General features: G+C 45.4%; 1 protein-coding gene across 1 annotated transcript; it reads right to left on the reverse strand.

The window, feature by feature from the left end:
- Nucleotides 1-343: 343 nt before the first annotated feature.
- Nucleotides 344-1,588, reverse strand: LOC116978752 (protein FAM187B-like). Its single transcript, XM_033030056.1, has one exon. It carries the CDS (start codon nucleotides 1,586-1,588, stop codon nucleotides 344-346), a length of 1,245 nt encoding a protein of 414 aa, XP_032885947.1.
- Nucleotides 1,589-15,044: the final 13,456 nt, after the last annotated feature.

Consider the following 15,044-nt stretch of genomic DNA (forward strand, 5'->3'; position numbering starts at 1 on the left):
AGTCGGCACTCTATCACGCAGCAGATTGTTTTCCCTAAAGCAGCCCACGTGCACCAATGTTATTCACACTGCAGCTCCACTGGAGCCAACGCAGCCCAGTTGCACATTTGCCCCTGCTGCTGCAGCCCAGCTGTGTCATCCATGGCCTGGGGCATGAGAGGCCAAGTCCTTGGGATATGGATATGTAATTATTAATGATAAAAGATTCCGGGGAGAGGGCAGAAGAATTTGGTTGAGAAGGAAAAATGAATCAGCCGCGATAGAATGGCAGAAATGGGCCTAATTCTGCCCCTATGTCTCGTGGTCTTTATGTGGTCTTGAGGAGGCAGTTGAAGTCGAAGATCTAGGTGTGTAATATTTCAACCACGGCGCTGATTATAAAGACCATGGCGATCGTGCCGACGATGGTTGTTACACGTCTGAGCAGTCGCCGGTTGACGGGGCGGTGCACCACTGGCTTCTCGGGCGTCTCGATGTGGAAGGAGGCAACCCTACGCCCATGCACCCAGCAGCGGTAGATGCCGCGGTCGGAGGGCATCACACTTTTGATTTCATACATGCCGCCCATGGCGTCGACCAGCCGGTGTCTCCCGTCACTGCTGCCACCTTGGGTGATAAAGGTGGAGTCGCGCTGCCATAGAACGGGCGTGTACACCGACGCCCCCGGGCATGTCATCCGGGCGTTGTCACGGATGCCGTGGTACGTCGACTGCACAAGAGTTGTACGCGGCTCCATCCAGTTGAACACAGGCTCCCGACCACACCACCACCGCCACCATTCGCCAATCTCCAGCAACAGAAGATTGGCTGCGATCTCCAATGGTTGTTGCTCCTTCTTGCACGGCTGGCGGCACCATTGGTAGTGGAGCTCAGCGCCGCGCCGGGGCAAGGACTGCCCAATGAATAGCTCCATTAGCCCGCAGGGCAAGGTGATGCCATTCACCTCCAGTGCCTCGTCCTCGTCCTCGTCCTTGTCGATGTCACTAAGTTTGGCGTAACAGAAGCCCATCACCTTCTGCTCCCCTATTACGTTACACCGGTTACATTCCTGCCATGGTCCCCAGCGGGTGTAGAGCTTGACCATGTGCTGGGAAGAGCCCACGTTCACCCTCAGAGTCTGGTTTGTCAGAATGCTCTGCCCCAGCCCTTGGTGGGACACGTAAACCAGAGACGAGTCCTGCACATCCACCTGGTAGGCGGCTAGGGTGGAATTAGCCGACTTACACAGGTACAGGCCCGTGTCTGAGGTCTTCGCCGTGTCCATGATCAAGGAGCCTCGATGTAGATCGGCTCGGCTTCCCAGATCGCCCATCGGCCCTTGGTACACCGTCAAGTGCCCGGATGTGATGAAGGTGCTGGGTTGGGCTTGAGGCTGGCTGAGGTCCTGGTACTGCCAGTACACGGAGCCTGCTGGTACTTCTGTGGCACTCGGGCAACGCAGGCTGAGCGGATTGTTCGATAGGAACGCCAGGGAGCAGGGGGCTTTGCCCGAGCAGTTAGCCCAGTCGTCCTGGTTTAGGAAGTTGGGCAAGCCGCCTATTAGAAACAGCATGCCCAGAATGAAAAGCAATACATTTTCATTCCACATCTTCACTGATGGTTCGTCCAGGTGACTGTGGGCTGGTGCAGGGACGTAACTGTCACATCAACTATCCCCTGACCTCATCAATGGGCCCTTGTGACCCCCGTGACCTCATCAAGTGACCTCATCAATTCCCATTAGTTTAGTTTAGAGTTTCGAGCATGGAAACAGGCCCTGTGACCCCGACCATCAATCATCGTCACACTATTTAGCCCACTTTCTCATCCTCTCCCTACACATTAAGGGCAATTTCTTTTACAGAGGCCAATTAACCTACAAACCCACACCTTCTTTGGGATGTGGGATATGTCTGGAGCAACTAGAGGAAACCCCTGTGGTCACAGGGAGAGCGTGCAAACTCCACACAGACAGCAACCGACGTTAGGGTCGAACCCAAATCTCTGGCTCTGTGAGGCAGCAGCTCTACCTGCTGCACCACTGTGCTGCCTTATTTCTTCATTGACTCTTTGTTCTCATGTCCTGAGCTACTTTTGTCTGATGATTAGCAGAGGCCCAGAATTGAGATGTTTATATTTTGTTTTTTGTTTATTTCATTTTTCTGCATGTTCATCTAATTTTCCTGTGGACAGTATCTACAGAAGTTTCAACAGTACACAGGACTCGTGGGACTGAGCTCTAGGGGGAGGTTGAGAGAGCTAGGACTTTATTCCCTGGAGAGTAGGATTATGAGGGGTGATCTTACAGAGGTGTCCCAAATCATGAGAGGAATAGATCGGGTAAAGGTAGTCTTTTGCCCAGTGTAAGGGAATCGTGAATCAGTAGACATAGGGTTAAGGTGAGGAGGACCTGAGGGATGACTTTTTTTACACAAAGGGTGGTGGGTGTATGGAACAAAGTGCCAGAGGAGGTAGTTGAGGCAGGCACTATCTCAATGAGGCATTTAGACAGGTACATGGATAGGTAGGTTTAGAGGGCCAAAAGCAGGCATGTGGGACTAGTTTAGAGGCATGTTGGTCAGCGTGGGCAAGTTGGGCAGAATGGCCTGTTTCCACGCTGTATGACACGATGCAGTAAATCCCTGGATTACATAGAAATACAGAATTGTAAAGGAACAGATGCTCTCCTGCTTGTGATACCACACAAGGTCAGTTCAATAACCTCTGGCTGATTAACTCATTGATGCCATCATTGTCATTGAATAGAATTCAACACTATAAGGAAGAATGAGCAACACACCAAGTACTGGAGGAACTCAATGGGTCAGGCAGCATCTGAGGTGGGAATAGACTGGTCGAGAAACTTATAGTCAATGAAGTACATTTTAAAACATTCTATGTAATATAAAAATCCACCTGTACACTGTCAAAATCTACATGCAAGTACCATCATACGATACAATTTGATAATGATACGATAGAACTTTATATATCCCAAATTGATCTGCCAACAGTCCATAAAACACAATATACATGAAACATGAAATAGTGACAAGTGGAAAGGATTGGGGATGTGCGAAGATTGGGGACGTGGGGGATGGAGAGGGGAGTCAGTCTACCCCACTACAGAAGGGGGAGGAGTTGTACAGTTTGATAGCCACAGGGAAGAAGGATCTCCTGTGGATCTTACACTATTCACACAGTGACCCATCTATGACAGTCAGCAAGGGCTACAGAAAATATCCCCATCGCTAGACTTCTTGCCTATAACTTCACTCCCACCTCATTAACATGAGCAATTGGACCTCAGCTAATATTGTGACCAAACAAATGGAACTGTTCCCATTATACCTTAACCACAAATGTCTTCTAAAAAAAAGTAGATTGCAGCATAGTAAGTTGTGTGTAAAAAAGGGAGTTAAGTTGACACCTGTCTTATATTGATCTGACTGCAGCGTTGGTCCACACTAATGAGACTGAACGGCTGAGGGAATAGCAGTATATGAATCAGTATTTCCAACGCTTCAAGTATTGACCTGGATTTTAATGCAACCTGCTACAGTTGGCTGATCTCCGAATGCAGCTAACACATACTAAACCTGGAAAGTGATAATGCACTCATTATTTTACCACAACATGACAACTGAGAGTATTGGAATAAGGTTTTGCTTGGAAAAAGAAATGCATTGATTTGGCAAAACTGGCTGTGATCTGAAGTAATTGTGAACTTGGCTCAGTGCAAAGCAGCAGAGTTATACCAGCAGATTCCTGCCACATGCTTTCTGAAGACCACAAGCATCATTTCCCCAGCATTTCTTTAATGGAAACTGCATTTTATATCAATGTTGATTCACAATTTTAGTCAAATGGCAAAGTCTACGTCAAGAATGTAAAGCATGTCTTTTTATGAGGATGTTGCCAGGACGCGTGTGCCTGAGCTATAGGGGAAGGTTCAGTTGGCTGCAACTCTATTCCTTAGAGTGGAGGAGGATAAGCTGTACAAAATCATGTGAGGAATTGATCGTGTAGACGCATAGAGTTTCTGGCCCAGAGTAGGAGAATCGAGAACCAGAGGACATAGGTTTAAGGTGAGGGGAGAAAGATTTAATAGACATCTGAGGAATAACTTTTTCATACATAGAGTGGTGAGTGTATGGAACGAGCTGCTGGAGGAGGTAGTTGGGACAGGTACTATTCCAACGTTTAAGAAATATGTGGACAGGTACATGGAGAGGACAGGTTTAGAGGGATATGGGCCAAACGCAGGCAGGTGGGGCTAGTGTAGGTGGGACACATTGGTCGGTGTGGGCATGTTGGGCCGAAGGGCCAGTTTCCACAATGTATAACGACATGACTCTGTTTTGTTCACAACTGAAATATCATGTAATGGAGTCAACATTTGTGTTTATGAAACAATGCAAATGGACAATACAGACCAATTTGAAACATTTGGCGGAATTATATATAAAACAATCATGCTTATGATGTAAAGATTCTGGGTTAAAAATTCTTATGAAAAATGCATTATTGGACCATTAATGCAATAGAAAAAGGAGAATAAAGATCACGGTAGCTGATGTCAGCTTCATATAGAATTAAATTATATATTTTTAAATTTTGTTCATATAAGGGCGACTGAAATGTGCGTGTTTAACCCAAGGTGACCCGATTCCTCAAGCATACCAGTGCATAACACTAATGCTATGTTTTCCAGCTCACAATTACATAGCAGTGCTTGGTACCTGATCTGAAGCTTCAGCCGTAAGAGGCAACGTTTATAATAGGACTCTCAATTAATCAATGCTAACAAGTGTTATTGAAGCATACAAATTACGTGTTATATTTATATTGCATGTTAATTGCACTCTTCTGAAAGATCCATCTGTGGTTCAGTGCTGAATGACTCAAGGACATTTGTCCCCCAGGTTCCCGAAGTCCCAGCATAAAACTTATCCTCCTGCACTGTTCCGTGAGTGTTGAATGTGTCATTAACAGCTGAAGGAGCAGCCTGTCTCCTTGTCATCTCCAACTCTCAATTAGCCTTACACTTCTCACGATGCACTCAGTACATATCTGACACAATGGGAAACGTAGAGCAGATCAGACAGCATTCACGAGCAGAGAAACGAGCAATGGTTCAGACTGAAAAAGGGACAGAGGATCCAAACTATAGAGTAGAAACAAGGAAATGCAGATGCAGGTTTACACAAAATGGCACAAAGTGCTAGAGTAACTCAGCAGGGCAGGCAGCATCTCGGGAGAACATGGATAGGTGACGTTTTGGGTTGGGACCCAATTCAGTCTGATTTTGGAGGGTGGGTGTGGTGAACGAAAGCTGGAAGAGAGGAGAGGCAGGACTAAGCATTGCAGGTAATATACCCCTCTTGCCTGTGTCTACCTACTATCTGCCACAGTGTGTTCTGCATCTCCTCTCTCCCAGCTTTCTTCCCCTCCCCCCACCCCCCGCACATCCCCACAATCAGTCTGAAGAAGGGTCCTGACCCGAAAAGTCACCTATCCAGAGATTCAGCCTGACCACTGAGTTACTCCAGCACTTTGTGTTCTTTTGATCTGCAAACCACAACATTAGCTTTTGTTTCTTTTCCACAGATGCTGCCTCACCTGCTGGTATCTGCAACATTTTCTGTCTTTATTTCAGATCTTCGGCATCAGTGACAATGGCTGCCCAGTGAGTTCGGCTTTCATTGGCAGGGAATAAGCAGAAGGGAAATGAAATGGAGAAAAGTGGTGACCATGGTAGCAGGTAGACCCTGTCAGCATCTGCCTCCTGCTCTGATCATCCACACCCTCCCTACAAATTTAAACTGTGATAATAGCATCTGAGAATAAAAATCATTTATTTTTTAAATCCACTCGGACTATCCTTGATCGTACTTTGCTGGCTTCACCTTGCACTAAACGTTATTCCCTTATCATGCATCTATGTACTGCAGGTACACAAAAATGCCCGAAACGTTGCCTATCTTCTTCGCTCCATAGATGGTGCTGCACCCGCTGAGTTTCTCCAGCATTTTTGTGTACCTTCGATTTTCCAGCATCTGCAGTTCCTTCTTAAACACATTTATATACTGCAAATGGCTCGACTGTACTCACATACTGTCTTTCTGCCGACTGAGTAGCACGCTACAAAAGCTTTTCACTGTACCTCAGCCATGATCAGCGATGATTGAATGGCAGAGCAGACTTGATGGGCCGAATGGCCTAATTCTGTTCCTATCACTTATGACCTTATGACACGTAATAACAAATTGGAGGAACAGCACCTCATATTTCACTGGGGCAACTTACAACTCAGCAGTATTCATTTGATTTCTCTAATTTCAAGTAACCCTCACATTTCCTCTCTCTCCATCTCTCTTCCACCCGAGTCGTCCTACTAGTTTCACTGTCATCTCGCTTGGTTTCACTGTTTGTATCCCCTCATTATCAACCTTTCCACAGCCAACAATGGACCATTGTGGGCTCCACCTTTCCCTGATCTTCGGTGCAGGCTTTGATTTGTTCTTTTCAAACCTTTCATTCATTTGTTCTTTGCACCTTTTCATACCTCTAGTTTCCCTCTCCCCGGCTCTCAGTCTGAAGAAGGGTCTCGAGCCAAAATGTAATTTATTCTCCAGAGATGCTGCCTGTCCTGCTGAGTTACTCTAGCATATTGTGTCTATCTTCTATTTGTAGAACAGTGCAGCACAGGATTAGGCCCCTCGGCCCAGAATATCCGTGCAATTATAAACCGGTGAGCCTCACGTCCAGAAGATTTGGTTTCACAGAATTAACTATGACTTGTGTAGGAAGGAACTGCAGTTGCTGGTTTAAACCGAAGATAGACACAAAATGCTTGAGTAACTCAGCGGGTCAGGCAGCTTCTCTGGAGAGAAGGAATAGGTGACGTTTCGGGTCAGTCTGAAAAACGGTCTCGCACTGAAACATCACCCATTCCTTCGCTCCAGAGATGCTGCCTGTCCCGCTGAGTTACTCCAACATTTTGTGTCTATCTTCGTATTAACCATGCCTTGGTTGTATGGATGCAGGACTGGCTTACTGACAGATGACAGAGAGTCGTGGTGGAAGGACAATATTCAGAACAGGTCTGTGACCAGTGGAGTTTGGCAGGGATCTGTGCTGGGACCTCTGTTGTTTGCGATAGATATTGATGACTTGGATGTAAACGTAGATAAGTTGCTTAGTAAGCTTGCCGACAACACCAAGAACGCTGGGGTTGTGGACTAAGGGGAAGGTTGTCAAAGTATACAACAGGATATGGGTCAGCGGCAGAAATGGGTGGAGAAATGGCAGATAGAGTTTAATCTAAGCAAGTGTCAGGTGTTGGAATTCAGGAGATCATAAGTAAGGGGAAAATATGGAGTTAATAGCATGACCCTAAACAACATTCATGTACATTGGTTCATAAATTCTAGGAGTAGAATTAGGCCATTCGGTCCATCAAGTCTACTCCACCATTCAATCATGGCTGATCTATCTTTCTCTCCATAACCCCTGATACCTGTACTAATGAAGAATCTGTCAATCTGTAACTTTAAAATACAAAATGACAAAATTCCACAGCCATCTGCCGCAATTAATTCCACAAAGGGAGGTAGAAAGGGATCTTGGGGTCCAAGTCCATAACTCCTTGAAAGTGCCAACACAAGTATATAGAGTGGTAAAAAAGGCACATGGTATGCCTGCTTTCATGGGTTGGAGCATTGAGTACAAGAGTCAGGAAGTATGATGCAGCATTATAGGACTTTGGTTAGGCCATATTTGGATTATTGAGGACATTTCTGGTTGCCTCATTACACAAAGGATGAGGAGATTTTGCAAAGAAGTTTACCAGAATGATGCCTGGATTAGAAGGTATTAGCTAAAGGGAAAGATTGGACCAACTTGGATCATTTTCTCTGGAACTCCAGACATTGAGGGGAGACCTGCTAGAAGTATATACAATTATAAGTGGCATAGATAGGGTAGACAGTGAGGACCTTTTTCCTAGGATGGAAAAATCAAAACTAAAGGGCATAGCTTTAAGGTGAGAGAGATAACGTTTAAAGGAGATGTGCGGGGCAATTTTTGTTTAAGCAGAAGGTCGTAAGTACCTGGAACGTGCTGCCGAGGGTGGTGGCTGAGGTAGATATAATAGTGGCATTTAAGAGACGTTTGGTTAGGCATATGGATATGTAGGGAAAAGAGGAATATGGATTATGTACAGGCAGATAAGAATTGGTCTTGGCATCATTCTGGGCACAGACATTCTGGTCTGAAGGGCCTGTTCTGGCTTTCTGTCCTATGTTCAAATGTGATGCCAAAATAAACTAACCTCCTCTGCCAGCACGTGTCCCATGTCCCTCCAATCTCTAGGATATCCATGTTCCTATCCAAAAACCTATGAAATGCCACTGTCATATCTACTTCAATCACCACCCCAACCAGAGGTGGCATGGATGCAGATACGATCATGGCATTTAAGAGACTTTTGGATAGGATAAAGGCAGTGCATACAAACCACCCACCGCTCTCTCCGTAAAAAAAACACTTGCTCTTCAGATCTCCTTTAAACCTTTGCCCTCTCGCCTTAAAGCTATGCCCTCTAACTGGTCTGCAGCTGGGTTGAATGCTTGGGCAAAGTTCATGTATGTCAGTAAAGGGCCTGTCCCACTTGGCGATTTTTTCGGCAACTGCCGGCATCATTGACTGACGTATCAGATCAGCGAACAATTTGCGGCGTGATGCGGCACGATGACGTATGACGCGCGATGTTTTTTTCAAGTTATCAACATTTTATTTGTCGCCACTGGATTTTGAAATGTTCAAAATCTTTTGGCAACACTGATATGACGCCTAGTGGGACAGGCCCTTAAAGCTTCCCACATCATCAAACCATCAAAAGTATTGGTATTCTATTATTGTTTAATCATGCGGTGAGAGCTGCAGCAATTTTGTTAAATCTGGCATTAATTGCAATTAATATATTACATGTTTGACAACCTGTAATTAATGCAAGTGCCTACTTATTGGCAAGTTAACTGGTTCCTCGTCCAGGATATGTTCAATTATTTATTTCAGCACCAAATGGATTGAGAGGTACATTTGCCTGATGGTTCAGTCCTGAGTTGTGTAATGGGGAAATGATGATTGCAGTTTAGCATGGCAGAGACAGACTGGTACCTATTGTTCAGGTATCATGGCCTATATTTCAAAAATGTAGTTTAGTTTAGACATTCAGCATAGAAGTAGGCCTTTTGGCCCACAAAGTCAACGTTGACTTTCAATCATTCGTTCCCACTAGATCTATGTTATCTCAGTCCTGACACATTAGGCAGCAATTTTATAGAGGCCAATTAACCTACAAACCTGCACGTCTTTGGGATATGGGATTTGCGGGGTTTACGGGGTTCGGTGAGCCGCGGGACTGTTTGTACCATCGCCCGGTGGGGAATCGCCTCAGCGCAGAGGGAGAAGAGGAGGGAAGAGACTGCAGCCCTAAGATTTTTCCCTCCACCACAGTGAGGAGGTGCTTGGAGGACTCACTGTGGTGGATGTTAATTTGTGTTTACTGTTGTTTATTATTGTATTATTGTATGTATGACTGCAGGCACGAAATTTCATTCAGACCTTACGGTCTGAATGACAATAAAGGTAATTCTAATTCTAATTCTAATTCTATGGGAGGAAACCAGAGCACCTGGAGGAAATCCATGCAGTCATTGGGAGAATGTGCAAACTCCACACAGTCAGCACCCGAGGTCAGGATCGAAACCCAGTCTCTGGCACTGTGAGGCACCATCTCTCCCCAGTATTCTACAAATTAAATCCAAAAAACGAATAGCAATTTCATTTTGACAATGGATGAATAAAAAGCGAGTTCGGTATTACATAGAAACATAGAAAATAGGTGCAGGAGTAGGCCATTCGGCCCTTCCAGCCTGCACCGCCATTCATGGCTGATCATCCAACTCAGTATCCTGTACCTGCCTTCTCTCCATACCCCCTGATCCCTTTAGCCACAAGGGCCACATCTAACTCCCTCTTAAATATAGCCAATGAACTGGCCTCAACTACCTTCTGCGGCAGAGAATTCCACAGATTCACCACTCTCTGTGTGAAAAAAGTTTTCCTCATCTCGGCCCTAAAAGATTTCCCTTTTATCCTTAAACTGTGACCCCTTGTTCTGGACTTCCCCAACATCGGGAACAATCTTCCTGCATCTAGCCTGTCCAACCCCTTAAGAATTTTGTACGTTTCTATAAGATCCCCCCTCAATCTTCTAAATTCTAGCGAGTACAAACCGAGTCTATCCAGTCTTTCTTCATATGAAAGTCCTGACATTCCAGGAATCAGTCTGGTGAACCTTCCCTGTACTCCCTCTATGGCAAGAATGTCTTTCCTCAGATTAGGAGACCAAAACTGTACGCAATACTCCAGGTGTGGTCTCACCAAGACCCTGTACAACTGCAGTAGAACCTCCCTGCTCCTATACTCAAATCCTTTTGAGTATAGGCGGTGGTGAAGACGCGGTGAACAATACACGGAGGGCCGGGCCGGGCCGGGGGTTGCAGCAACGTTTACAAATCTCGGTCACAGCTCACGCCCGGACCCAGGCATAATTTCCCGCCGCTGGACCTCTCCTTCCCTCCCTCCCTCCCTCCCTCGCTCCCTCCCTTCCCTCCCTCTCTTCCCTCCCTTCCTTCCCTCCCTCTCTTCCCTCCCTCCCTTCCCTCCCTCCCTTCCCTCCCTTCCCTCCCTCCCTTCTTCTCTCCCTTCCCTCCATTCTCTCCCTCCCTCCCTCCCTCCCTCCCTCCCTCCCTCCCTTCCCTCCCTTCCCTCCCTTCTCTCCCTCCCTTCCCTCCCTTCTCTCCCTCCCTCCCTCCCTTCCCTCCCTTCCTTCGCTCCCTCCAATCCTTCCCCTCCCTCTCTCGCTCCCTTCCCTCCCTCCCTTCCCTCCCTCCCTTCCCTCCCTCCCTTCCCTCCCTCCCTTCCCTCCCTCCCTTCCCTCCCTTCCCTCCCTTCCCTCCCTCCCTTCCCTCCCTCCCTTCCCTCCCTCCCTCCCTCCCTCCCTCCCTCCCTTCCCTCCCTCCCTTCCCTCCATTCTCTCCCTCCCTTCCCTCCCTCCCTCCCTCCCTTCCCTCCCTTCCTTCCCTCCCTCCAATCCTTCCCCTCCCTCTCTCGCTCCCTTCCCTCCCTTCTCTCCTTCTCCCCTCAGACTCCGCCAAACAAACACACACACACAGCATGTCCGGCAGATCCTTCCTCTCTCTTTTCCCTTCTCTCCCCTCCCTTTGCCGAAACCCTCCCTCAGACTGATAGGGGGGACTGATAGGGCAGTCTGAAGAAGGGTTTCGGCCCGAAGCGTTACCTATTTCCTTCGCTCCATAGATGCTGCTGCACCCGCCGAGTTTCTCCAGCATTTTTGTGAATCCCTAGACCTAGTACAGTGAGCGTCCACCGAGGGTCACCCGGAGACGTGACCGCGGAACCTCTCCGGGCGACCCTCGGTGGACGCTCACTGTACTAGGTCTAGGGATTCCTACTCTCCCGGGCAATATACCCTCCCTTTTTTCCAGGACCGAAAATGTCCGATTTTCGGAGCTTTTCGGTTTCCGGAATATCGGATAAAAGGTTGTGCACCTGTACTAATAATGAAACTCGACACAAAAAGCTGGAATAACTCAGCGGGTCAGGCAGCTCCAGGCAGGAAAGGAAGAGGCGACAAAACCCTTCTTTAGTCTAAGAGCCAGGGGAGAGGGAAACTAGACATATGAGGAATCTGTTCTGTATCTTTTCATACCTCTAGAATAAAGCAGTACAATGCATGTTGAAGTTCAAGCAACTGATGTGTGCTTGCTATGGTGCCAAAGTCTTGTATATTCAATGCACTACTGTTGGATGCTCCTCTTCACCTTTAACACTAACCTGCTCAGTGGGAGGGTGATGCCATTTGAAAGTGCCATCCATATATCTTGGCAGGGTTTCAGTGGCAATTGTTACCATTAAAGAAGTCTTATGGACTTTACAGGAATATTGAAGATGTATTTGCAAAGAGAGGACTTCCACTGGTTGAGCACATTTTTTTTTGTCAGTCTCAAATTGCACCCGTCTGTAAATATTAGTCTAAATAAAGAAGTGATGGTATATGAAACAATACTTTTACATTCATATTAAAGGCAATAGAACTGCAGTGTCAATCAAATTTAAAACTACTGAAAAAAAAAAATTTGCAGATTTTGGAAATGTGAAATGAACACCAAATGTTGGAAACACTCATCAGATCAGAACAGCATGTGTGGAAAGATAAACCAATGTTACTATAACCGCAAGACAAGATATTTGGAAGTAACTATTCCTACAATGCCACAACTTTACTAAAATATCAAATTAACATTTTTCTCAAAGTAACATTTAACGTCTTTTATTAAAATCCCAATGTCAATATCTTAGAATTTAAATCGCAGCTTCATTACTTTCATATACAGAAAAGGACGCTTGTGTTTGAAAGTCCATTTTATAACGAGGTTGTCCCAAATGCATGAATATATAGAGGCCATTTGGCCCATCAATGCTATGCTGGCTGTGAGAGTAATACCTTCAACCCCATTCCTTAGTTATTTCCCTGTAACCTCGCTTCACACATGCACATTATTGCCCTTTGATTCTCCCTCCTCCACATACATGAATGGCAATTGCAAAAGCCAGTTACCTAAAGCACTAGCACGTCTTTGGGCTGTGGGTGTAAACCAGAGCATTCAGAGAAAAACCTACAGTCACACGGTGAATATGCAAGCGCCATACAGCATTTTAAAATATAATTTCATTGTAAAGCACTTCAGAATTATGTATTTTTATTTGTAATGGTGGAAAGTGGACAGCATTGTGAAAATAACAAGATATTGGTCAAAGAAATTGGACAGTACGGGCTCCAGGTATCTATCCAAATGCATGTGCATTGATATCTTCTGTTCCTCACTGTGGAACAATATGGAAGAGAAGGTATGGGTGACACAGTGGCACAGCTGGTAGAGCTGCTGCCTCACAGTGTCAGAGACCCGGGTTAAGTGCAAAGAAACAATTAGTTTGTATGTTGATATTTTGTTTTTCTCTTTGAAAAACTGAAGGCGTATAGAAACATAGAAATTAGGTGCAGGAGTAGGCCATTCGGCCCTTCGAGCCTGCACCGCCATTCAATATGATCATGGCTGATCATCCAACTCAGTATCCCGTACCTGCCTTCTCTCCATACCCTCTGATCCCCTTAGCCACAAGGGCCACATCTAACTCCCTCTTAAATATAGCCAATGAACTGGCCTCGACTACCCTCTGTGGCAGAGAGTTCCAGAGATTCACCACTCTCTGTGTGAAAAAAGTTCTTCTCATCTCGGTTTTAAAGGATTTCCCCCTTATCCTTAAGCTGTGACCCCTTGTCCTGGACTTCCCCAACATCGGGAGCAATCTTCCTGCATCTAGCCTGTCCAACCCCTTAAGAATTTTATAAGTTTCTATAAGATCCCCTCTCAATCTCCTAAATTCTAGAGAGTATAAACCAAGTCTATCCAGTCTTTCTTCACAAGACAGTCCTGACATCCCAGGAATCAGTCTGGTGAACCTTCTCTGCACTCCCTCTAGGGCAATAATGTCCTTCCTCAGATTTGGAGACCAAAACTGTACGCAATACTCCAGGTGTGGTCTCACCAAGACCCTGTACAACTGCAGTAGAACCTCCCTGCTCCTATACTCAAATCCTTTTGCTATGAAAGCTAACATACTATTCGCTTTCTTCACTGCCTGCTGCACCTGCATGCCTACTTTCAATGACTGGTGTACCATGACACCCAGGTCTCGCTGCATCTCCCCTTTTCCTAGTCGGCCACCATTTAGATAATAGTCTGCTTTCCTGTTTTTGCCACCAAAATGGATAACCTCACATTTATCCACATTATACTGCATCAGCCAAACATTTGCCCACTCACCCAGCCTATCCAAGTCACCTTGCAGTCTCCTAGCATCCTCCTCACAGCTAACCCTGCCCCCCAGCTTAGTGTCATCCGCTAACTTGGAGATATTGCCTTCAATTCCCTCATCCAGATCATTAATATATATTGTAAATAGCTGGGGTCCCAGCACTGAGCCTTGCGGTACCCCACTAGTCACTGCCTGCCATTGTGAAAAGGACCCGTTTACTCCTACTCTTTGCTTCCTGTTTGCCAGCCAGTTCTCTATCCACATCAATACTGAACCCCAATGCCGTGTGCTTTAAGTTTGTATACTAATCTCTTATTATACTTTATGGTGCATTAGTTTCAGTACCTGGTGGCAATCAGGTGCATGCCCAGCTGGTGTTTGTAACGAACCTCATGATTGAATTTCCATTTTTTAATGGGAACACTGAAATGCAAAAATCAAACACAAATCCAGACCCACTGTGTAAAGAAAAAACTCGATGTAATGTTTGAAATAACAAACTTGAACACAATTTTCAATTACAATGGCAAATTGGCATAGGTCTAATCGAAAATAACATGGAACTGAATTGTCCTGATAAAGAGAGGATATTAAGATTTTTTGCTACACGAAACATTGATACATTGAACCATCTCCAAAAAAACAGACTTTGCGTCTTGTCCTAGGTTGTATACAATCCTATTAATCAAACCGTGCTCATTATTGAATTTATGATGCTTAACAAATTGCAACATATTTGGCATTATATTTAACAAATTGCATAATTGATATCAATCTTTTCTCAAAGTAAACTTTGCAACTGCCATGGAATTTGTGGTTCACTTATAATTGATATAAGTAGTGCAGATAAGACATAGATTATCATAGACATAAACATAGACATCTCCACCAAAGATACTAGAGGCTCCTCTATAATCTTTGATCTCCACCTCATTGCGGACATTGCCTCTGGGATGGTTCCGATATAATGCTGCAAACTATATTTGGCACTGTATTTGTATCTTTCCTTTCGCTCAACCTAAGATACTTGAATTTTGCTTGAATGCATTTATGTAAAGCAATATTTGATTTTATTGGATAGCATGCAAAACAAA

This window comes from Amblyraja radiata, chromosome 11 (assembly GCF_010909765.2).
Source record: "Amblyraja radiata isolate CabotCenter1 chromosome 11, sAmbRad1.1.pri, whole genome shotgun sequence".
NCBI lineage: Eukaryota > Metazoa > Chordata > Chondrichthyes > Rajiformes > Rajidae > Amblyraja > Amblyraja radiata.